Source organism: Ammospiza nelsoni, chromosome 5 (assembly GCF_027579445.1).
Source record: "Ammospiza nelsoni isolate bAmmNel1 chromosome 5, bAmmNel1.pri, whole genome shotgun sequence".
Classification (NCBI taxonomy): domain Eukaryota; kingdom Metazoa; phylum Chordata; class Aves; order Passeriformes; family Passerellidae; genus Ammospiza; species Ammospiza nelsoni.
Genome location: NC_080637.1, coordinates 36,507,832 through 36,531,819, shown reverse-complemented (window position 1 = coordinate 36,531,819; position 23,988 = coordinate 36,507,832). Strand labels below are relative to the sequence as shown.

The following is a 23,988-nucleotide window of genomic DNA, read 5'->3' as shown; positions in this document are numbered from 1 at the left end:
CAAACTGTGAAGTGCAGCAGTGAAATTCACCAGGTGTTGGAGGACAACCTCATTGCAAAGATAAAAATGCAAAAATTTTAGCCAGTAGAAGTAGATTTCCTCCTAGCCCCCAAAGTACTAAGCTCAATGACCTATTCCACTCCCCTGAGATCAAGATACAGTAATTTTGTGCCAAATATGTTGTCTGCTACCATCTGGAATTAGAAAATGTACAGAAAAATAACTTCACCTCTTGTCAGGATTTCTGGATAGCTCAGGGTAGTGACAACTGTGCATGAACAGCCAAGGTGTGCTGGACTCCTGGCCAAGGCGCAGAGTGATTCAGGTGCATGCAGACAGCGAGACGGATGCTTGCAGAGATAACCAGAGCACTGGGCATCTCTCCCCTGTCAGAACTGCAGATGGACGGCAGCAATTTTGTCACCTGGGCACACCAAACTTCACATTCATACGTTACAGGGCACGAGCACCCACATTCCCAGCCGAGAATTCCCAGGAAAGAAAAGAGGAAGATAGGTAAAGGAACCTGATCTGGCTCACTTTAAAATCAAGAAGACACGATCGAGAGGGGCAAGCTTTATGAGGATTTGGCAAGATTTCTGGCATATCTCCAGTGCTAGCCTGGTTTAGCCACACTTCATTGTATGCTCTTTCAAAGGCTGGTGAAAAGAGAGTTTAAAAAAGAGAGTTTTAAAAAAGAAAGTTTTTTTCTGGAACTTTTCCAGAAAATATTCTTTCTGTCCGAGTCAAGGTGAAAACATATCTCTGATTGTTCTCTATGTGCTCCTTGGTCAGCTGGTGTTACAATTTGCCTGCTATAGAATACTTCTTGGAAGATACTAAGGAACGGGAGAGCAGGCATGAGAACAAACGAGGATTTGCCACATTTAAGTGTTCATTCTGATATACACATAATGGCATGCCCTGGTTTGCCTCACAGCCCCATTTCGCTTCCAACCATCTTTGTAGGTCTTGTATCTCAAGGTTTGCTCTGCAGTGAATTCTTTCTTCTACAGCTCTGCACCGGATGGACACAGAAGCAGAACTGGACAGGGCATGAAACTGTATTTCCCACCCTCAGGCTTCTGTTAGGGCAAGCAGTCCATGTTTAAAAGGGCAAACCCTGGACATAACTTGTTGTACCTGATATCTGACCCTGTCCCATTGTTGTACAAGGTCTGAGAGCCTTGTAAATGCAGATTTCCAGATTTCTGAGTTCTTCAATTTTGAAACAGTAATTTTCAAAATTGTTTCATGTCTTGATATATGCTACAATGATTTCTCAATATTTAGTATGAACAGTAGTATGATAGAAGCCTGAATAAATAATAGCAATTCCATTATCTTATATCAATCCTGTAATCTGAAAATAGATACCAAATTAATGAAATCAAATTATCCTGCCATAATGTCATATTGATTACTACTATTTCTTTTGCTGGACCTGATTTAATATACTGTTTTATCTTTTATTGTTCTCAAATGACAATTTTGTTTCAAATTTATTCACACTTTAAAAAGATAATGTATGTACCATACATGTACATCACTCTTGCACAGGAGTGTTTTCTGCATCTGGGCAAAATAGTGAGGATAACCTTTCTTGTTGTTCTTTCTTAGGCAACTCCTAGTAACACAAACACTATGTGCTTAAGTGGAGGATGGGCCCATTTCTAGAATTCCCAGATTTATTCAATCCAGCACTTTAGTACATAAACGTAATCAAATGATGAAGCAAAGAGACCTGCTTAATTATATGCTTAAATGCTTTGCTGAACTGGATATACAGCTTCCAGCTTCTAAATTTTTGACAGAATTGAAACCCATATTTTCCACATGGATGAAATATCAGATGATTTTCTCAAGTAAGGACAAAGTTGCTTCTCAATCAATAGACCATTCTGATTGCAGGTATATCCCAGAGACCCCACAGTTAGACCTAAAAACTTATCCTCTTCTCACCTGAGAACATCTTATTTTGAACAATTGGAAATAAGAGACCACCCTAACCCAGGAGAAGCTGTATGTACTTACATAGGGTCAGATCTCACATATTTTTCTTTGATGAAATGATGAAGAGACATTGACTACATAGGAATAAGAAAATTAAATAAAGTCTAAGTATTCCCTAATTATCAATTAAAGAGGAGAAAAATAATCTTGCAAGTAACCATGGAAATGTTGCTAAAGTCAATATATTTAGCCTCAAGAATTGTAAGGGATGGAATGTCTCTATGGCTCTACAGCTACTAAGTAAAAACATCGATAAACACTTGCAATGCATTCGTGGCACAAATGTACCCCTGCCTACTCAGTGTAGATTTTCTTACTTCTATCTTCTCTCCTAATTCTTCCCTCCTAATAAGAAAGAAAACCACTGTGAGTCTGGTTGAAATAAATATTTATTTTTGAAATCCAAAATAAAAAATATTTTTAAGTTTATTAGATCAATATTAAGGCTTCCTAAAATCACAGACGAGGTCAAGGGAGTGGTCTGTGTGATGTTGGTGGACCACATCTGGAGAACTGGGTCAGATCCTGGGCTCCCCAGCACAAGAGTGACATGGAAATTCTGTTGCAGATCCAGAAAAAAACCACAAAGGTGACTAAGGGACTGGAGCATCTAACATAAGAAGAATAAGGGGCTTGTTCACCCTGGAGAAGACTCAAGGAGATATTTAAAAATATCTGGCAGAGGGCAGTAAAGAAGATTCAGCAAGACTGTCCTCACTGGTGGCAATTGAGGGAAAAAGAGACAGTGGGCAGAAACTGAAATACAGGGATGTTGATCCATAATAGGTGTAAATCACAGGAAATGTCTGGAGCGTTTATGGAGTCCGCATCCTCCGAGGTATTCAAAACCTGGCAGGATGAGGCCCTCAACAACCAGCTCCAGCTGATACTGCTTTGGACAGGGGAGTGGATTACACAATCCTCAGAGGCCCTTCCTAGCCACAGTCATTTTGTGAATCTTGAACAAAAGATTGGCTTCTATTGTTCAAGCCAGAACGACCATGAGGATGCAGATGTTTTGCCAGGATCAGGAATAGAGCATACATGATCTCATTCTGCTACAGGCTCCTGCAACAGCACTAACCTGCTGGACTTGTGCCTGACTAGGCATAAAAAATCCAGCTCAACAACACTTTCTGATTTCAGATGAGAGAAAACCATAAAAAATGGTTAATAATTCCAGTTCATTTTCTTACTTTCTGAGAAAAAAAAAAAATTCAACACTTGTGCCTTTATCACTTTTACTTCCTAAATTTTTGTGTGCTCTGAGAGGAGATCTAACTATTTATTTTTGCCTTTTTGTTATACATGTGGTTATCCAAAGAGCAGTGCTGAAATAGATTGTGAGCTGTCCTTGGAGAGACATTCAGCACAATTTAGAGTGAAGGTCCAAATTGAAACAGGCTGCCCAGGAAAGTGGTTGAGTCACCATCCCTGGAGGTGTTTTAAAGATGTGGTGCTTAGGCACATGGTTTAGCAGGAGCTTGGCAGTGCTTGGCTAACGGTTGTGCTCAATGGTCTTAAAATTCTTTTCCAATTGAAAAGATTTTACAAATCTATGAAAGTCAAATGGTTTAACTGCAGTATGACATACACACATCTTTGTGAAGTCTCAAGGACCATATCCTGGTTTTGCCAGGAAGAGTTTTCTTCTTAGTGGATGTACATTGCTGTAGTTTGGATTAAGTATGAGAGTAATGTTGATAATATACTGATGTTTTACTTATTGTAAAGCAGTGCTTACACTTCTTAAATTGCCCTTCCACTGAGGAGGACAGGGGTCACAAGAAGCTGGGAGAAGACACTGCCAGGACAGCTAAGCCCAGAGTAGTTTCATAGCTGAAAAATAATACTGTGAGCAGTTGGCTGGGGGGGGATAGTGTTCTGCTGCTTGGGGCTGGTTTTGCATCAGTCAGAGGATGGCAGGCAATTTCATTACACTTGTTTTGTATGTTCTTTACCATTGTCATTATTTTCCCTCCTTTTTCTGTCCTATTAAATTATATTTATCTAAACCCATGTGTTTTAACTCTTTTTCTGATTGTGTCTCCCATCCCACTAGGGAAGAGTAAGCAAACAACTGTGTTGTGTTTAGCTGCCTGCTAGGTTAAACACAGCAGACCTTTACAAATGTCCAGGGTTAAGAGCATGACGAATATCTCTTAGGTTTGTAGAGGCTTAAAGGGACAAGTCAGACATCCAAGAATGGATCTGTATATACTAGCAGGTCTCATACCTCATAAAGTATTACTGCTTTCATAGAAAATCACAAAGGTGTGTTTAGAAATACCTCTTCTACAGCCATGAAGCTTGTCTTAAAGGGAACCATTTGCAATCTTCTTTCAAAGGTGTCTGCTGGCACTTCTAGCCCATAAAAAAGATACACACAAAAGTCTTTTTGCCTTGAATATGCAACTTCATAGTGCATTACTCCCCAAGTGGCTCAGAGCTTAGCCCACATAACCAAATAATCAAGGAGACTATGAGCAAATCTCTTAACTGTATGACAGATTCAATCAGGCTTTGCATGTGGTGTAAAGCAAACTGCTGTGACAGAAGTTACAAATGCTCACATCTTGCTTAGGGACCCAAATTTAGCCATTTTGTTCTTATGAATCCACCTTTTACCAAAGAAAATAATATAGAAGTAAGTACTAGTCCTACTCGTTTATTAAAGTAATTTGTGATGGTGTTGCATCCACGGTATTCTTTCCAGATGTACTCATGATCATGTTTATAAATGTTACTTTACGAGTAACTTTTCAAATATTTAAGCAGATGGAGCATCTGCTTCCATGAAGTCTATAAAGAGGGTGAAGGTGTTAATAAAGGCTTCATTATTGGCACAGCAAATGTGAGAAAGATTACTGTCAATTGTAAAAGCAGTAAACACTCTTGAGAGCTGCAGTCTGCATGTGGATGACAAAACCTTTCCAAAGGTCTTTTCCTCTCTCATCACTAGACTGTATGAGCAGCCTAGGAAAACAGGAGCTCTCTATTAAAGAGACAGAAGCAAGGCAGGGTAAAATGCTGGAAGTAAAGCCACATGGCAGTAGTCATGGCGAATAACTCTAGCTGTAAAATTTCATTAAATGAAATTAACTTTATAGTCACAATAAAACTGGAAATAGGAAAGGTTATGTTCTTTCTGGAGAGAAAAGCCTAGCTGCTGTGAGTTTAGAAGGAATCACATAGGCATTTAGAAGTGTCTGCAAATATACTATTAAGCCCTGAAGTTCAGCTACAATGAACCACGAAAGAGGAGTAGAAATCTGCATAAAGTGTAATGTAAGGTATAATCCTATTAAAATCACATGAAATCTATGAATCTACAGTGGGTGTGCATGTGCACAGCAGCAAGTCCCAGGAGGGGAAGTTTCAAGAATGTCAGTCTTTATTGCTATGGAATGTGACATGTATTAGTTTAGCATTCCTCTTGCACTGTTAACTTACTATTCACGTTGCCACCTTCTCCCACATCAAACGCAATGATTGCAGTGAGAATATTGCCAAGACCTCTCTTGCCTCCTTGCAGTCTCAAAAATTGCAATCTCCTTTGTGAACTGCTGTTTAATTGCAGTGTTTCCCCTCCTCTCAGAGTGTTCAGCATATTTTTTAGAATTTTTTAGAATCTTATAAAATATTACATGCCTCAAAGACTTGGACATCTAAACTGGGACAGCAGAGGCTTCTGGATTCCATCTCCAGCCCTGTTGTGCTGTTTGGAAACATAGCATCAGACATTTTCTTTTAAATATTTAAGACACAGCATGATCCTTTAGGTGTTTATTTGAATTCACCAAAATATTATTGATAATAGTATGATTTGCATAACAATAACAATTAGTATTGAGTAGCTTCTTTCCTTAGAATAAAGCCCTCTGTTGACATCTGAAACAAGGGGAAGGGAGGTTTGGGTCATGATGGGGTGAAGGACGGGAAGAATTTGCTAGCCAGAGTTCTTATTTATAAGCACTCTAATTTCTACATATAAAACAAGGAGTATACTGATCAAGATCATATCACCACTTAAGTTAACTGCTTTATCCTGTGGGTGTTCCCTACAGGGCAGTTCCTCAAATCAAAGGACTGAGTCTCTTCAGGAGCCTCCCATTAATTTTTCAGGGGGTGGCCAGGAAGGAGCAAAGAGACAGAGATGAAGAGAGAGAGAGATGTATGCATATACATATATATATATATATATATATATATCTTTTATATTATGTGAAACCTGGCAACAATGAAACAATATTTTGCAAGGTGATGATGACATGTTTGGGAGTGACTATTCTGTTATTGAATTTTACCTTGTTCACCTGCAACTTAACCCCTTGTATTTACAAACACTGCTTTACATACACAGATTTACATATAGTTTAGATTTACTCTTCAGGCTTCCAGACTCTAACAACATACCTCTGGAATCAATAGAATATCTGTACTTTGTAGACCTGCAATGCTTTCAGAAGCAAACTATATTTTGGTATACATCAGTATTTAACCTGGGTGCATGATATTGTCAGCAAATACCTGTTACTCCTGCAACAAGGAAGGTAATAGAATCATAGAATGGTTGGGTTTGGAAGAGACCTTAAAGATTTGCTATCTCCAACCCCCCTGACAGGGGCAGGGACACCTTTCACTGTTCCAGGTTGAGCAATACTCCAGCCTGCCTTGAACACTGCCAGGGATGGGACACCCACAATTGCTCTGGGCAACCTGGTCAATTCCAGTGTCTCACTATCCTTTCAGTAAATAATTTCTTCCTGATATTTAATTTAAACCTTTTCTCTTTCAATCTAGATCTGTTCCCCCTTGTCTTGTCACTACAGTTCCTGGTGAAGAGCCCTCTCTGGCTTTCCAGTACTCCCACTTCAGATCCTGGACTGTGGCTCTGAGGCCTTTATGCAACCTCCTCTTCTACAGACTGAGAGACTGACCGTCTCAGCCCTCCTCTTCATAGGGGAGGTGCTTCAGACCTTTTATCCACTTGTTGCCTCTCTCTGGACTTGCCACAACAGTTCCATGTCTGTCATACTCTGGGGACATTTGAACAGAACACAGCAGAGCAGAGTAGAGGGACAGAATCCCCTGCCTTGGCCACACTGCTTTTGGTGTAGCCCAGGGTTGGCCTTCTGGGCTGTGAACACACACTGGCGGTTCATGTTGAGTTTTTTATCAACTATCATCCCCAAGTTCTTCTCCACAGGGCTGCTCTCAATCAATTCTTTATCCAACCTGTATACTTCCTTTTCAAAAGAGCCGTCTTCAGGACTTAACTAGAAAAAAATAAAAATGTTGATGTCCAATATCAGAACAGAACAAGAAAATTTCATGGCAGAAAAGGTTTAATTCAGACTTCATCTAAATGTTTGCACCAGAGAATGGTATTTTCTTAACTCTTATGTTTCAGATATTCTTTTAAATCTTTAAAACATTATATTTTTGTCAACACATATATTTATATAATTAATGTTCACAATGGCATTTTTTCTTAAACCAGTCATCTAGCTTGAAAAGCTTGTAGAAGAACACACCACAGATTGTCAGAATAAGTCATGCCTCTGAAAGATGAGCTGTATTAGAAAGCACAAGGATCATCAGAAGCTCCACATATTACAGAATTTTATTAGCATCTTGTTAAAAAGGAGCACTTCATTTCACTTTTAAATTTTTTTTTGTATGTGGATCATCAAATAGAATATAAAGATGTGTAAAATTTATGACAATCCCTGGGAGATGCAGCCATGCAGTGATCCAAATTATTACTATGGCAAACCAGACAATATACAGCAATGGTGAGGAAGATGGGAGGGAATAATATACCTTATATATCAATTCTGTAATCCACACTTCTTAGAAGCCAGAGAAGGTGGTAGCCTGCCTCAGCTGCCTGAAGCTCCGTCTTCTCAATAGCATCCCATGCAGATTCATCTGGACAACCATGGGCAGTTTACCCAAAGATGTTTTGGAGAGCCCTCCCAACACACTGGCCTCCAAGAGTACCTTTCAAAATCTTTGGGTGTCCTTACTTACAACCACCACAGCAACGAGGGTAATTAGGAAACATTACAATTGTGAAAATTCAGAGACCGCATAATTTTTGTCAGACAATCTCACATCTCTTCCATGCATAAAAATAGAGCAATATGGTAGAATATGTTCAAAATGTATGAAAAAGGGATGACATATCAAAGTCAATAAAAAAGTCACAACAGAAGCACTTGGAAAATAATATAGAAAATTTAAAGCAAAAGTTTCCATCATAAGTCCACTTACCTGGTTGCTGAGCAACATGTTCATTTGTGACAATCACTGAGTTTTATAAAATATAGTTTGTCTCTTTGCTGGAGGTGATATATAGATTTCTCAGTCTGTAATCAAGAGATGGCCAGAGTTTGAAAAATGCACAATAAACCAGCAGGCTTCAACTGAAATCCAATTTATTTTACGGTCTCCAGCAATAATTTCCATAACTAAGTGCTAAATGTTTGGTCAATATTACTTTCCTTACTTCATGCTTTGCAATTAAATTATGCTGCTATATAGGGAAATGATAATTATAGCACTTGAGAAGTACTTTGTACTTCCAAAGCTCTATTCAAAAGTTAATTACTAAAAAGTGATATAGCTTGACCCCTCTGGCTATATACCCTAGCAGGGCTGCACATAAGGGACATTTCTGTGAGGTTAGCAGCTTTCACAATCTCTCCTGAGCTGTGCCACAGATATCCTGAATGAGTCTTGTGAGATAACTTAGGTGCAAATTTTGCTGATTCTGGTCACAGTCAGTCTAAACAAATAACTTAAAATTACTTCATTAGGATTTCATTAGCCCAGCTGACTAACACTGTACTCTGTGAATAGCCTTAATGAGGGTTCCTCATGGCAAATAGAGTAAAAGAGCAACAATAAATCTCAAAAATGAAATAAAAAAGTTGTTATTGGACTCCAATATTTTTTACTTCGAAAGAGTAATGTGCACAGTAAAAAATTCTTTTTCAAGCCTGTTCAACCTAAAAGCATATCTTAAAACCTTGAAATATTCACAGACCTACTTCTATAGTCATTAATTGTGGAAAACCAGCTGCAGAGATGCTATTTTCTTAAAGAACAAAACCAGAAGACGAATGATAATTAGAGTATCAATAAAAAAGATTTCATGTTGGCTGCATGGTCTGGCATTTGCTTAATACTTACACACAGTACAGTACAAGTTCTAGTGCTTACCCATATTTGTAAGTCAAGAAAATGAGTAACTTTTCTTTGTCTTCACTACTGGACAGAAAACACAGCATCCAAATGTACTCTCAAAACCACTTAGATTATCAGCAAAAGTATTTTCTCTTTCCATATGGTAAGTGTCTTAGAGTATTTCCAATACTGTCTGAGGATCGTCTCCAAAATTGTGAGACCCCTTTTATTCACATCAATTATTGGGAAAAGAATCTTTTTAAGAGAAACAATATGTTGTCAGTAACTCTTATGAAAATAACAAAGTTCACTTGTAGGTGGGATATAAAAATAAAATTTCTAACAGCTCTGGACAGTCTATCATGTCTGATAATTTTTTAAAATATATTAATATGTAGGGATTTTTTTTAATTTTGAGAAGTTTGGGATATACTGGATCTACTTGATAGTTTTACCTATGCTAAGATACTTTACAGTACGTAATCCTTTTTGCATTTTCAATTGTCCTCTGGAAACTGTGTGAAAAAACGTGAGAGTTATTATTGTGACTGTTACCTGTCTATGATTCTGCTGTTTGTTATGAAGAAATAATAGGTTAACACAGAACTGGATGATTTTGTATTTCTGCATAAATTTAGAACATGACTTTTGGTAATGCCCATTATCAAAATATACACAGATAATTGCACATTGTACCTCTGAATATACCTTTATACCCATAGGAAAGGGTGTGAAGTAAAGGTCAAACAGAGACGACTTCTAAAAAACACAGATCCTCCAAATAGTGGGAAGTAATTACCCATGAAGAAAAAAGGACACAGTGTTTAATTGCATCTTGAAACCTCCAGTGATGGGGATTCTGCACTCTTCCAGTGATTGGTTGTCCACACTGTAAATAATTTTTTTTCTTATATCAGAAAAATGCCATTCAGTTTGTACCTTTTGCTCCTTGTCTTCTCCATGTGACGCCTTGTGAAATGTTCCTCCATCCTCATTGTAGCTACCCTTTAAAACTGGAATAATGTGATGAGCTGCCCCGGAGCCTTCTCTTCTAGATTAAAGACAAAACTCCTTCAACCTTTCTCCACAGGGCATGTTCTTTGATCATCTTTTTGGCTCTCTTTTGGACACTTTCCCTTCTGTCCACAGCATTCTTGAATTGTGGGAATCCTAGCTGGACACAGTACTCCCGGTGCAACCTGACAAGCACTGAGCAGAGTGGGATGATTGCATTTCTATCTCAGCTAATAATGCCCTGTAGATGAGCCCAGGCTGTGATTTGCCTTCATTGCTGCAGCAGCACACTGCTGACCTGTGTTCAGCTTGTATTTCACCAGGATCCCCAGGTCCCTTGCAGCAAGGCTGCTCTTCCGTAATTAGCTATTTGCTAATTAAGCTATTTGCTTATTTTGTGTCAGATGTAGGGCTTCACACTTCCGTGTGTCAGTCTTCTAGCTAGCCCACTCTTCCAGCATGTCCAGGTTTCTCTCTAAGATGGCTTTCACTTCTGTTCTTTCCACCTCACCAGCCAGCTTTTGGTACCATCACCAAACATGATGACAGTGCTGTCAATTCCATCCTCCAAATAATTTTTAAGGATGCTGAACATTGATCAGTGTCACCTGACATCCAGTTTCCTACCCATCTTGCAGAACACCCATCTAATCTGTGTCTCACCAATTTTTTCTAGAAGTTTTAGACTTTTAGTAGAAGTATTGCAGCTTTGCTCAGCTTTCTGGCATACTGGATGCAAGGCAGTATTTACTGACAAAGCTAATAGTTGCACCCATAACTAAAGGGAACTTGAAAAATTAATTTCTGTTTGAAGCTGTCACTGAGATTTGCCCTTACGGTTTTCAAAATGAGTTGGTGCATTTGTTTTTTCTCCCAGGAGAATTTTTTTTAAATGCAAGAAAGGCGCATACATATCTCAAATTGCCATATGCTTTAATGTTCTCTAAAATGAGTTTGGAACAAAAGCTGGCTAGAAAAAACAATTTCTGGTGTGTCTGCAGAGAAATATCCCTCCTTGTAATGAACAAAATCTAATCTTTCCAATCAGTTTACACTCTGCTGCTTGGTATGATACATGTGGTAAGCTGATGTAGCCTTAAATAAACACCAGTAGTAATAATAATAACAGGGAAAGCTCCATAGGAGAAGACAACCATTACAGCATGGTTCTGCCTTACTGGAAATTTGAGATGCTGAATCACAGCATAAGGCACTGGTGGAAGTAAACCATGTGACCAGCCAGAGGAGACAGATTTGGACATAAAGGCAACCGAATATTAAAAAGCTGAATTGAAATCCAAGGTCACATCCAGAGCCAAACTGAATTATAAACTCTTAACAAAAATATCTTAAATAATAACGTTGTTATGACCTAGTGCCTTAGTAAAATACATGCTTCTATAGATCTCTTAGTTCTTGGGTATGTGAACTGTGATCAGTTTGGGAATCTTCATTTCTTCCAACTACATCCTGCAGTTTAGATAAAATTAAATATGGACTATGCAGAGATAGGTGCCATTGTGTGATGCCATTAGTATAATTTGGATTCATTTAGGTTTTCATACACAACTTGCTATTTTCTTATTCTAAGATCTTCAATAAACTACATCTTAGACCACTTCAGAAATACAAGGTTATATTTGATGATGCATGACTCAAAATACAACATTTTCCTATAACAAATAAGTTTATAAAGAAACTTTGATGGCACAGGTCTGTGTAAAATATTTAGATTGCAGCTTCTAAATTTGCACCTGAGAAAAAAATTGTTGAAGCCTTGTTTTCAGATCATTTATAAGTGTTTATTAAAATAGGCATCATTTAAAGTGCTACTTTGGAGAAGTTTTCCCTACAAACCAAGTTAGACATATTAAAAGTATAATTAATAATGATCCAGAAAACTTGGAAGTAATACAAAGCAGTTAATTTAAATATCCATTCTCTGACAAATTAGACATGAAAACTTTCAAAAAGAAAATTGTTTTGAGAAATTCACATTTAGAGAATTCATTGTTCTGGTTTCCTTGAGTAGTTTTATGCAATATCATCCATATGTTATATTTGATTTCTAAATTCCATTGCTTGCCCTACTAACAATGTGTCCAGTGAGGTTTCTAAACAGAGGTAAAAAGCACAATGGTGTTCAAGTTCATGGGAAATTTTGGACAAAGGACATTTTCTCCTTACATATAGTAAGATTTTAATTACACCCCCTTCACCCAATTTTCACACAATAGCTGTAAAGTGCAGCTTTTAATCAGTTAAAACATAGAGGAAAATAGCCATGAGACACTAAATGTAAAACATATGGGAGCCCAAATATATTAAACACACATAACACTTACCTCAAATCTTTTTTTCCTGTTGGCCTAGAAATGTAAATACAAGGTCCTTTGGATTCAGATTAGGTTTTGCAACAAGAAATAATTATTTGCTGACTAATTCTAAAGAGTACTGATACACTGATACTTTTAGTAACAAATACATATGGACTACTATCAAATACATACTAAGATTTAAAAAATCTTAATTTAAACATGTTATTCAATATTATTGACCTTGTTACAAATTGTAAGGCTTTCCAAAATTATGTGATGGCAAAGCATAATTACACATGGACGCTGTTCTGCAGGAAACCTTGGAGCTTTTTCTACGTTAAGGAAGCTGAAAAATTTAACCACAAGAAATGGCTACATCTCTTCTATATTTTTGAGCAAGCAGGCCTGTTACTTAGAAAAGTTGTTCAGCAGTGAAGTAGCTAGTGTAATTTAAACTATTGTTCTGTTTTTGAGGGAATATACTACTGAATGAAAATACAGCTGTTCAAGCTGCTGCAGAACAACTATTTAAAGCTAACACTAGACTCTGAAAAAACAATTGTACTGAAAATCTAACTTGTCAGTCAATACTAGTCATTTAGATAGGGGAAAAAAGTTGTTTTTCTGGAGTCAATTCCAGCACAGAAAAAGAGATGTTAGCTATCCTGTCAGTTGTAGAAATTTATATTTTGACTTTTGATTAAACATTACTTAGACTGTCCCAAACCCATGACAAGCATTCAGTTAAGAAATTGAAAAATTTTTAACCTATAAATATGTAAATAATTAAACAGTAATTAAGTGATTTAGAGAGACTTAGTAATTAAGTCATTTAATGTGAAAGATTTAATTTTTTAAATTTGCAGTATTTTTGATACCCATGAAATTAGTATTTCATCACTATAAACTAAGAAACTGAGAGTTCTAATAAATTATCTAATGATCTGATTTGCACTTTTGTCTTTTCACTAAGATATGAAAGGTATTTCCTGAAATTACCTTGAATTGGAACTAAATTAGTGATTGGTTTTAAAATGTTCCTTACAGCCAAGCCATAAAAGGGAAGGGAAGGGAAGGGAAGGGAAGGGAAGGGAAGGGAAGGGAAGGGAAGGGAAGGGAAGGGAAGGGAAGGGAAGGGAAGGGAAGGGAAGGGAAGGGAAGGGAAGGGAAGGGAAGGGAAGGGAAGGGAAGGGAAGGGAAGGGAAGGGAAGGGAAGGGAAGGGAAGGGAAGGGAAGGGAAGGGAAGGGAAGGGAAGGGAAGGGAAGGGAAGGGAAGGGAAGGGAAGGGAAGGGAAGGGAAGGGAAGGGAAGGGAAGGGAAGGGAAGGGAAGGGAAGGGAAGGGAAGGGAAGGGAAGGGAAGGGAAGGGAAGGGAAGGGAAGGGAAGGGAAGGGAAGGGAAGGGAAGGGGTAATTAAAATTATTATGGGTAAGATAAGCAAACTGCTAAAGGGAGAAACCTTATCTGATGTTATCATAACCATTGAAACTAGCCTCACATTTAGATGCATAAAAGCAAACAGATAATTTGAAAAAATTGGATTCCCAAATCCTTTCTTAGTCCAACAGATGATCTAAGTACAGCCACTTCTTATTTCACTAAGATAGTCTTATAAGAAGCTACAACTTCACCTCAGTAATGGAGAATATTTGTCCATTCACAGTTAATTGCTATTCCCTTTGCAAAAATATTTTTTTTTTACTATTCTGATCTTGAGATCTAGATATTACTGAAAGGGTAATCAGGGTTAACATATGATATGAGTGTGGTAATATCTGGCTTTCTACCAGAAAGCCAACTGATATTGAAAGCCAAGTTTGCACATGTCTATGTACTTTGACCATTGAGCTGAACAGCACAGCAGTTAAAACCAGAAAAAATTGTCTAGATGCTTTTAAGTAAGAACAGTTAGAATTATTTCATTGTATGAACTGCCGAGTATAATCCACTCCTTTAGAAAGAGTGGAGAAATTTTTCTCTCCTGTTTCAGTATAGAGTGGATCTCTATCTTAAGGGAATTTACTTTGCCTTGAATATTGAGTAGAAACGGACCAGCTGTGACTAGATAGGTAATTTTTAGATGGGTAACATCACATGGGACAAATGCTACCTAATAAGTTATTACTCCCCGCAGTGATACCTCATCCATATTAAGCATTAAATACTGTGAATAATATCTCAAACTATTTTATGTTGTTTCCAGTCTTTGTGCTCAATTAAATTAATGATATTGTATTTCTTGAGAACCAACTAGACCAATTATATAGTGCATCTGGGGACAAATTCTAAAAACCTCATCATTCCTCTCTTTCAGCCCAGGATACATCTGTTACTGGGTAGCCAGAGTGAGTCTTTCTAATATTCTTAAGCCACCATCTGAGATAAGGCTGCCTTGTGTCTAGGTTTTCCATAACACTTTGTCTTTTCCAGATGAAAGTTTTATTGTTCAGGATTTTGAGCACTTCTGTCCAGGAATTCTTGGCATATAGCTGCTCAGTCATAGCAAACTATTTCCTTCTGAAAAATCATAGTCTGAAATATGGCAGCCCTAATGACAGGAAAACCATCTGTCATTGCTGTAGAGCTTAGATTTGAGCATGGATAGATACATTTATCTGGACAGCTGCAACTTTGCAATTGCTGCACTAATCAATAGTTTTTGGCTGCAATTTTTGCACTAGCAGCAGTTACATTTACATTTTCTTTCCCAGCTGCAGCTGCACTTGCACCAAGAGAATGAAAAGAGAGGAATAGCAAGGAAACAGCACAAGCAGAGGTGCTGATTCAGAAGGGATTTTCTTTAGGATCTCTTTCCTTCACATTTAACATGTGAAGCTGATCAACAGCTATTGACTTTGAGATGACAACAGGAATTGCAAACTGCACCACTGTGCAAGGCTCCTCTGGCTTACAGAGCCAGCTCACTGCTGTGAGAATTCATTGTCCTTTCACTGGAATGTGACCATTGCCACACCGGTACTTGCTGCCCAATTTGGCAGGGGCACATCAGCTGTTGTTGGTACAGTGAAAAATGGATAAACTTACTAAAAATATTCTGTTGATGCAAACTGCAAAACTCTAAAATTCAAAAATCTCATTGTGTTTTGGCACATAACAGTGGAGTTAACTAAATGCATTGACAAAACTACAGGGATCTACATTTTTGTCATTTTTCAGTGCAAGGCTTGAACTGGAAGCTGTCTTGCAAGAAGAAAACCCTTCCTAATGCACACTGGCAGAGTAAATGGCAAAGGTATTTTTATAGGAGAACTAATTTAGGTTTTTTTGGTTTTGTTTTGCAGAAAGACTGATTTGTCACCACAAACAATGTAGATATTGATGATGAAATCTCTACTTTTATTCAGAAAAATTTGCTAACCTGCCTTCCCTGTCTTCATGGTTTATGAAGTCTATTAGTGGGTTGCAGGATAGAAGTGCTTAAATATTTGTAAAATTACAGTAAAATTTACACTTCTCCTCTGACTTTTTTATTTATACCTGCTGAGTCTGAGGACTTGTCAAGCTGTGGGAGATTCTCTTTAACAATTTCCTGGTTAAAGCTCATCCATTCCAACAAAAGGAGGGAGCTGGGAAATGTTGAGACCCTAGAGACCATTAGAATCCTTCCCTTCCCTCATCTTGTGATAAGTCCAGGTGAAGCAATTCCAGGGGGAGCCTCTAATTCCTTGAAACTTTAGAGAAGAGGGTGAGCTGTTGTGATCCTCTGCTTGACATCCTTCAGTGTTTCTACATCTATCACTATTTAATCTTTCTCTCCCATCTCCCATTCCAGCTCTTTTTTTTTTCTAAACTCATCATCTGCCATAATCATTTGGATATTCCTCGTTTTTCTACTGATCCCAGGAATGGGCTGATGCCTGTTCTTAGGGGGGAAATGAACAAGAACACAGATGTAATCAGGAGCATAAAGGAATTTTTCAAAGAAGACATGTACATTTAATTGTCTTCCCACAGGAAAATACGCTTCCAGTGTTCATCTTTGTTCAGTACAGAGAACTGTCTGTGCTGAATGTGCATATGTGGTAACCCTTTTACAGATCAATGCCCAGTGTTCTCATGAGCCTATGTGAACATCTGACACCCCAGAAATTAATGTTGACAATAAATGACAAAGTTTTAATTCTTTATTTCTGTTTGTTTGGAATCTGGGTACTTCTCGCCTAATTTAATGGTCCCTATTTCTGTACTGTCAGAGAGGAGGACAAAGAAATCCCTGTCTATGCTATTTCATAGTTTTGTAGCTTCCTATTACATGCCAGACTCTTACTGGTGCAACAGGAAAATTGCGAATAGAAGAGAAAGTTCTGCAGAGGTGGAGCAGTACTGGGCTCCATCATACAAAATCTAGTTTGCCTCAGAGGCATGCACCAAGTTAATCATAAAAGGAAGTGCATCAGTGTACCTTCCACCCCCCCCCCCCTGCTCTTTTTCCTCTCTTTCTCTTTCATTTTCTTTGTTTTACTGCCCTACCTCCAGACCACCCACATGGTAGGACCAACACAGGACCGAAGAACTGATGATCTTCTTTGTCCCCTTTCACTCTTTTCAGCCTTTATTTTTCTCCTCCCTTGCTCTGACTGGGCAAAGCACTGCTATCACATTCTACCCTGTACTCCACATGGAAGTTTGTGCTGGGGGTGGGGAGCTTCTGGAAGTGTGTTGTGATTTGTGAGCCTGCATCTTTGAGAAGTTTGTTGCAGGAAATGAGAGATTATTGAAGTGTACTGTAAAATTTAGGGCCTTGTTAGCCAACACTTTTTGAGCCTAAATAATGGCCTGGTTGCCAGAGTTAAGGGCACTATGTTACAAGAGTATATGAGTTCCCTGACACGTGGTCTGCTGTATTTGTTTGGTTTAATGAGAATTTACAGAAAGCATCACACATTTCACACCAGTGGATATGACATATGTTGGCATTTTTACATCATTTCATGACCTTTGAACTGAAAAAAGAGTAATTAAAAGTTATTCATGATCTATCACCACAGGAAAAATGAATGGGGCATGGGGAGACTCAGGTACAATGTACATACCTCACGTCATGGCTACTTGGCCTCAGAGAACGGTTCATGGTCTTGCTTTCCTGACTCATTTCTTTGATTCATTAAGCAGTCTTTAGGTGGATATCCAGTCATCCTAGAGAAGCAAATATTTTGGCACCGTGTTTGGTTATTGGGATCAGTATCAAAAAGTCCAGCGTTGTCATTTTCAAAGCTAGGAAGTTAAAGTTAAGAAGGAGGTACAAGTGCCTGGGCAGTGTTTTTAGTCAGTCACACTCTCTGCAGTCTGTAACTTGGGATTAGTCATCCTGGAGGCAGATGCTGTGAGGGAGGAAGGAGAAAGAAATAGAAGGCAAGAGGTTGTGTTGATTGAATGTGCTTTCCACCTGAACTGCTGGTGCATCTGCTTGCGCACTTGCACAGGAAAGCCTCACTCTGCCATTATATCTCTTTTCTTCTTCCTGCTCTTTTTCCTCTAATATCTGAGAAATTGTGGGTAATTCTGTCTTCTCCTGTGGTTCTTTTGCATCTCAATGAAATTCTCTCTCTCATGGAACAGCCTCCTTCATTCCTAAAGGTTTTCTGAAGCTCTCCAAATGCTCCAGAGTTGCCTCTGTCCAAGAAGACCTATGCCTGTTAAGTAAGAAAGTAGACAGTTGTTGCTAGTGGTTCCCTTTCTACAGATAAGAACAATTAGAGAATTTTTACAAGGCTGGGATGATATTTTCACAGCATCTCTCTCTTGTCTTGCGCGTCTTAAGTAAAGCCACATCCCTCACATCTGCAATGTCCTCTGGGCAGATGGGAGCTTCTTAACACAGACATTATAATAGCTGGGAAAATGGGTGATCACTGTAAAAGATACATTGAATTGTTGCTGTACTTTATTTAACATTCAAAACAACAGCATGAGCATGGAAGACCTGGGGCAAACATTCCTGTTAAGAGTACCTGTGACATTGTAAATCCATGTTTGAGGTGAAATGGTAGCTGCAGGCAGAGTACTTTTACTTCTATGCAAACCACTTGTCAACCATGTAAACATATGGGTCCAAAGTAATTTATAGCCTGATGAAGGTAATAAATGGTTTGGGCTAGATCCTCAGCTGCTACAAAAGCTAATGGAGCTAATCTAATTGCACCTTGTGAGTTCTGTGCTGCTGAGTAGTACATTTTTTTTTAAATTTTTAAACCAGGATCCATGTTATTGAAGTATTAGGGAGGGGAGGGAATGCATTAAATAACAGAAAACAAATCTTGTTGAAAAGTAACTCAGAAACCAACAGCAGGTGTCTTGCATAAATGTGTACACCACACTGTCTAGTAGTCTAAACACTATGATATTCAGACATCAGGTTTCCTGGTCAGAATATGTCAGATCAAACCTCCTAACACCTCCCAAATTCCAGCAAAATATGAACCTGCACATCAATTTCTGTCCCTGATAACACAAAGCTGTAGATAATTAACTTTTGTCTTTTTTATTTTTATGTATCAATACATTTAATCTTTCTGGAGGTTATAGATAATATAATCTAAGTCTTTACAACATGTTTTGAAGGTAGTTAGTCAGTACAAATACTTGACAATTACCAATCATTAGTTTCTCAAAGGCTGCTTTACCTTTAAATCACTCTAATGATGCTGTCATAAAATATGGCTTGTTTACTATATTTTTTATGTATGCTGTAGCTTGCATATAATTTCAATTACCTTCCATCTTTGCCATCTGGAAACAGGGAAAAGAACTTGTCTCCTTTGTACTGTATGGAAAATAATTACCAGTGATACTCTGTATGATAGCTAAAGGAGAATTTTTGCATCATAACTTGATTGCTCTTTTCACAAAACAAGTTTATTTAACAATATATACACCAAGAATTTATAAATGATACTATTAAAAAGTTGTTTTAATTTCAGGAATTAGTTCTTCCAACTGGGAAAAAAAAATATTTCAAAAACCTCAATAAAGCTCTACCAAACATAATATTTTTGTCAGGCAGATATGATGCACAGGGTCACAGCAACCTGAGGAAAAAACAAGTTGTTTGGCAAAGGAGCTCCCTCACACCCTTTTTTAATGTGATAATTAAAAAAGGTAATTAGCAATAATGGTCAAATCCCACTTACTTAGTTCAGATTAGCAAACAAAACTTCAGATATTTATCTGAATTTAGACAATCTATTTGAATGTAATAAGTAACAATAATAAACTCTTCCAATCTGCAGTTCAGATTCTTGTGCAGAATCTCCCTGAGAACAGTGGGGATCTTCTGAAGATCAGAGGTCTGATCACTGCATTTTATTGCAGGAAGTATTTCCTCATGAATTATGCAGGTATCACTCTTAAACAGAAGTCTTTTGCATCAGTTTTCTCTTTAACCTTCTAGTCTCAGAACCGGATGAGAAGCAATAGGCAGTCATAAGAATGAATAATGGGAGGCAGCAGATGTAGCCAAATCTTGCATACAGCCAAGAAGAACCAAGATGTTTCAACTTGAAGATGTGAAGAATTCCTTGACTCATCAACAAACAAACAAACAAACAAGCAAACAAAACCACCAAAGTTTTTAAATCCTGCGTGAAAATATGTTGCTGAAAGGGTATTTCATATATGCCACTATAACATAAGGGAACAGGATTCCACATGTAAAAGCACAACAAACTACTGACTGGAAAATTGCACAAATATCTTTACCAGCTCTCAATCACAAAATTTATTCCATAAAAGAAAAAAAGTTCCATATTTATTCATTGTGGAAGGGGCTAGCAGCGGGCCTGTTAGCTAAAGGAGCGAGAAGTAAGAAGAAGAAGAAGCTGATAAGGAGCTTTCTCCAAGGCTGTAACCAAGGAGATCGAGAGAAGGAAGATAAGAGCATTCTGCAGCTGGATGAAGCGTTTTTAGAAAGTTAGGTGGAGTCAGAGTAACTTTTCACCAATGGCATGGTATTGAATTATTGTGGCCAATAGCTAAGGTAGAGGAAGGGTAAGCAACTGGAAAGTGTATAAAAGATCAGCCATTTTCATTAATAAACTGTTGCCAAGTGTTACCAACTGAGACTGCTTGTGGTCTCTGCTTTATGTCGTGACCGCCTCGACTGCGACATTTTGGAGACGCCGACGTGATAAGAACATAGTCGGTGGGGGCCCATACAGGATCCTAGTAATTGGCAACCGTGACCCACTGGGACGTAGTGGGGGAGGCGGCGTTGGTGCAGCTGAGAGTGGCAGGTGGAAGCCACAGGGAGGTCCGGACCTGATTCCCTCCAATCAAGACACCTGGAAGTAGGTGAGCCACCAACTAGTAATAATGGGACAAAATTTATCTAAAGAGGAAGAAGGTGTTCTGTCTACATGGAAAGTTTTGTTAAGAAATAAGGGAATTAATACGTCAGACTATGAGCTTCGTAATATATTGCTGTGGGCTAAATCACAGAATTTTGGCACTGATCCCAACACAGCATTTAGTGTTAAGGCATGGAAGAAAGTCGGGAACAGACTTTGGCAAGTTATTCGAGCGGGAGATAAAACAGCTGTTGATTTAGCAGTAACCTGGAACTCGCTCTTTGAGGCTTTAAAGGAATGGAGAATAGAAAGAGAAACAGAGCAAGATGCGGACGAAGAGTCGGGACTGATATCTGACGGGGGGGCTGAGGTAGAAGGGGGCTCTGATGGGGAACTTGGTGAAGAAAGTTCGGATGCCATGGGAGTTACCTGGCATGCTGCCAAAGCTTCTGGGAAAGCTGCCAAAACTTCTGGGCAACCTGCCCTAGCCTCTTCTTATCAGACTCCTAAGCCTCCTTATCTCACACCTGCGCAGCAGCTCGAGATGGTGCCTGTATATACTACACCGCTACGCCAGTTAGCTGAAATGTCTTTAGCAGAGAGAAAGGTCCAGCCGTCTGCCCCCCCGCTTCCCTCCTCTCTGGTCCAGCCGTCTGCCCCCCCGCTCCCCTCTGAGATGCTTGAACAACCTGCAAGGCCGTATCCTCCTTTACCTGACAGTGACAGCAACAGTGAGTCAAGTGATGAGTCGCCTGCAGTAACACCTGACTTGGGGCAAGGAGCTCTGGTCTCTTCATCTCCTAAGAGCTCTAGTCTTACTGCCCCATGGACTTTGCCTCCATGCCAAGTCACTGTGCTTCCTCGACACCCTCAAGAGTTTTGGGAATTTGTTAGGAGGAAAGCAGTTGAAGAAAAGAACTGGGACATCATAGAAAGGTTAGGTGCTCCAAGAGTACCTCAGGAGAACAGTGCCATTGCAAATGTTGCTTGTGATAACCCTATGGCTTTTCCAGTTTTCAAAGCAGCTCCTGGAACAGGACAGAACGACAGTCATCATGTCTTCGCCTGGAGGGTTGTGCAAGACCTCCAATCAAAAGTAGCTCAATATGGTATTAATTCCTCAGAGGTAATGCAATTAATACGTGTGATTAATGCAGATTTGCTTGCACCTTATGACATCACTCATCTTGCTACAATTCTATTCCAGCCAGTACAATATGGTGTATTTCAAGAAACTTGGAGGCGAGTGGCTGAGCGCACCGCTTTAACAAATGTGCAGTTGCCTCAACACGACCCTCATCATGCTGTGGGTGTTGATGCCCTAATGGGCTCTGGGCCTTTTGCTAATCCAGATTTACAGGCAAGGTGGGATCCTTCGATTTTGGCACAAGCTCAGCAAATTGGCATGAGTGCCTTAACTAAAACAATGGAAATGGCAGCTCCAAAACAGAAATATGTTACTATACAACAAGGAATGAGAGAACCATTTTTGCAGTTTGCTGAAAAACTTGCTGCCGCTATTGAGAAACAAGTAGATGATGAAACTTTGCGAGACAAATTGTGTGTACAATTGGCTAAAGAAAATGCAAACCCAGATTGCAGAAAAATTATTGATACTTTGCCTGGGGAACCCACCTTGTCTGAAATGGTTACTGCTTGCTCGAAAGTTGGTTCAGTCGAGCATAAAATGGCAGCTCTTGCTGCAGTGTTAAGACCTTCAGCGAAGTGTTATAATTGTGGACAACAAGGGCACGTAAAGTCACAGTGTACTGTCCAGAGAACAACATTTAGGCCAAGTGCAAGTATCAATGTTGTATGCAACCGTTGTGCTAAAACTGGGCACTATGCTAAGCAATGCAGAAGTAGATATCATGCAAATGGTCAGCTATTGCCGGGAAACCCAAAGAGGAGCGCGAAGGGGCGCGTGGGGAAACAAATACCCCAACAACTACAACAGCAAATGCGGGCCTTCCCAGCCCTGCAAAGCTACCCATCTGCGAACAATTCTCAGGGGCAACAAGCGGGTCCGCAGGGATTGATATACCCACCGCTGACACAGTAACCATTTTAACAAAAGAAATATGTAAAGTGCCTCTTGATGCCTATGGTCCGATAGGACGGGGATTGAGTGCGTTTTTGATAGGGAGATCAAGTACTACACTTAGAGGTATTCATGTGCATCTAGGGCTTATTGATGCTGATTATTTAGGGCAGATTCATGCTATGGTATCCATTGATGACCCTCCTGTCACTATTCAGAAAGGAACTTGCATTGCTCAGCTTGTACCTTTTGTGAGTTCTGTTCCAAATGCAGTGGACCGAAGTCGCGGCACAGGAAGCTTTGGATCGACAGGAGTACCTCAAGTGTTTTGGACTGAGAAAGTAACAGAGAGCCGTCCAGAAAAGACATGCACTCTCACCACCAATGGATGTCATCCAGGAACTATATCAGTAACAGGTTTGATTGACACTGGAGCAGATGTTACAATACTCTCACGACTTTGCTGGCCTCAATCGTGGCCTCTCACTCATGCAAGTTTTGGACTCCTCGGGTTGGGTGGTGCTACAACAGGTGGCCTGTCAGCCATTGTAATTAATGTGAAACATCCTGATGGCCAACAAGCTAACATCAGACCCTATGTTGCCGATACTCCTCAAAGTTTGTGGGGACGAGATTGTTTATCTCAATGGGGTGTCAAAATTACTACGGATTTTTAATGGGGGCCACTGTGTTACAGGGCAATGAACGTCCAGTTGTACCCCTGACATGGTTGACAGATAAGCCTGTCCGGGTTCGCCAGTGGCCCCTGACTACTGAAAAGCTTACTGCCCTGCAAGAATTAGTTACAGAACAGTTACAAGCAGGACACATTGAGGAATCATTCAGTCCCTGGAACACCCCTGTTTTTGTAATAAAAAAGAAATCGGGAAAATGGAGACTTTTACATGATTTACGGCAGATAAATGCTGTAATGGCAACAATGGGAGCTTTGCAACCAGGCCTTCCTACACCCACGATGATTCCACAAGAATGGCAAATAGTTGTCATTGATCTAAAAGATTGTCTCTTCACTATTCCATTGGCTGAGCAGGACAAAGAAAAACTCGCATTTACGGTGCCTTCCTATAAATCATGCTGAACCT

The 23,988-nt window shown here is 39.2% G+C and overlaps 1 protein-coding gene across 1 annotated transcript; it reads left to right on the top strand.

Moving 5' to 3' along the window:
- The first annotated feature begins 274 nt into the window (after positions 1-274).
- Positions 275-22,906, top strand: LOC132073465 (endogenous retrovirus group K member 7 Gag polyprotein-like). The gene is made up of 3 exons (XM_059472557.1): positions 275-516; positions 20,674-20,807; positions 20,955-22,906. The coding sequence occupies exons 1-3, from the start codon at positions 275-277 to the stop codon at positions 22,904-22,906; spliced, it is 2,328 nt and encodes a 775-aa protein (XP_059328540.1).
- Positions 22,907-23,988: the final 1,082 nt, after the last annotated feature.

Coding starts and splice junctions, on each gene's coding strand:
- LOC132073465 (XM_059472557.1), top strand. CDS start 275: ATGAACAGCCAAGGTGTGCTGGACTCCTGGCCAAGGCGCAGAGTGATT. Junction 517..20,673: donor GAAAGAAAAGAGGAAGATAG/GTAAAGGAACCT, acceptor GACATTTTGGAG/ACGCCGACGTGATAAGAACA. Junction 20,808..20,954: donor CAGGTGGAAGCCACAGGGAG/GTCCGGACCTGA, acceptor TTAATACGTCAG/ACTATGAGCTTCGTAATATA.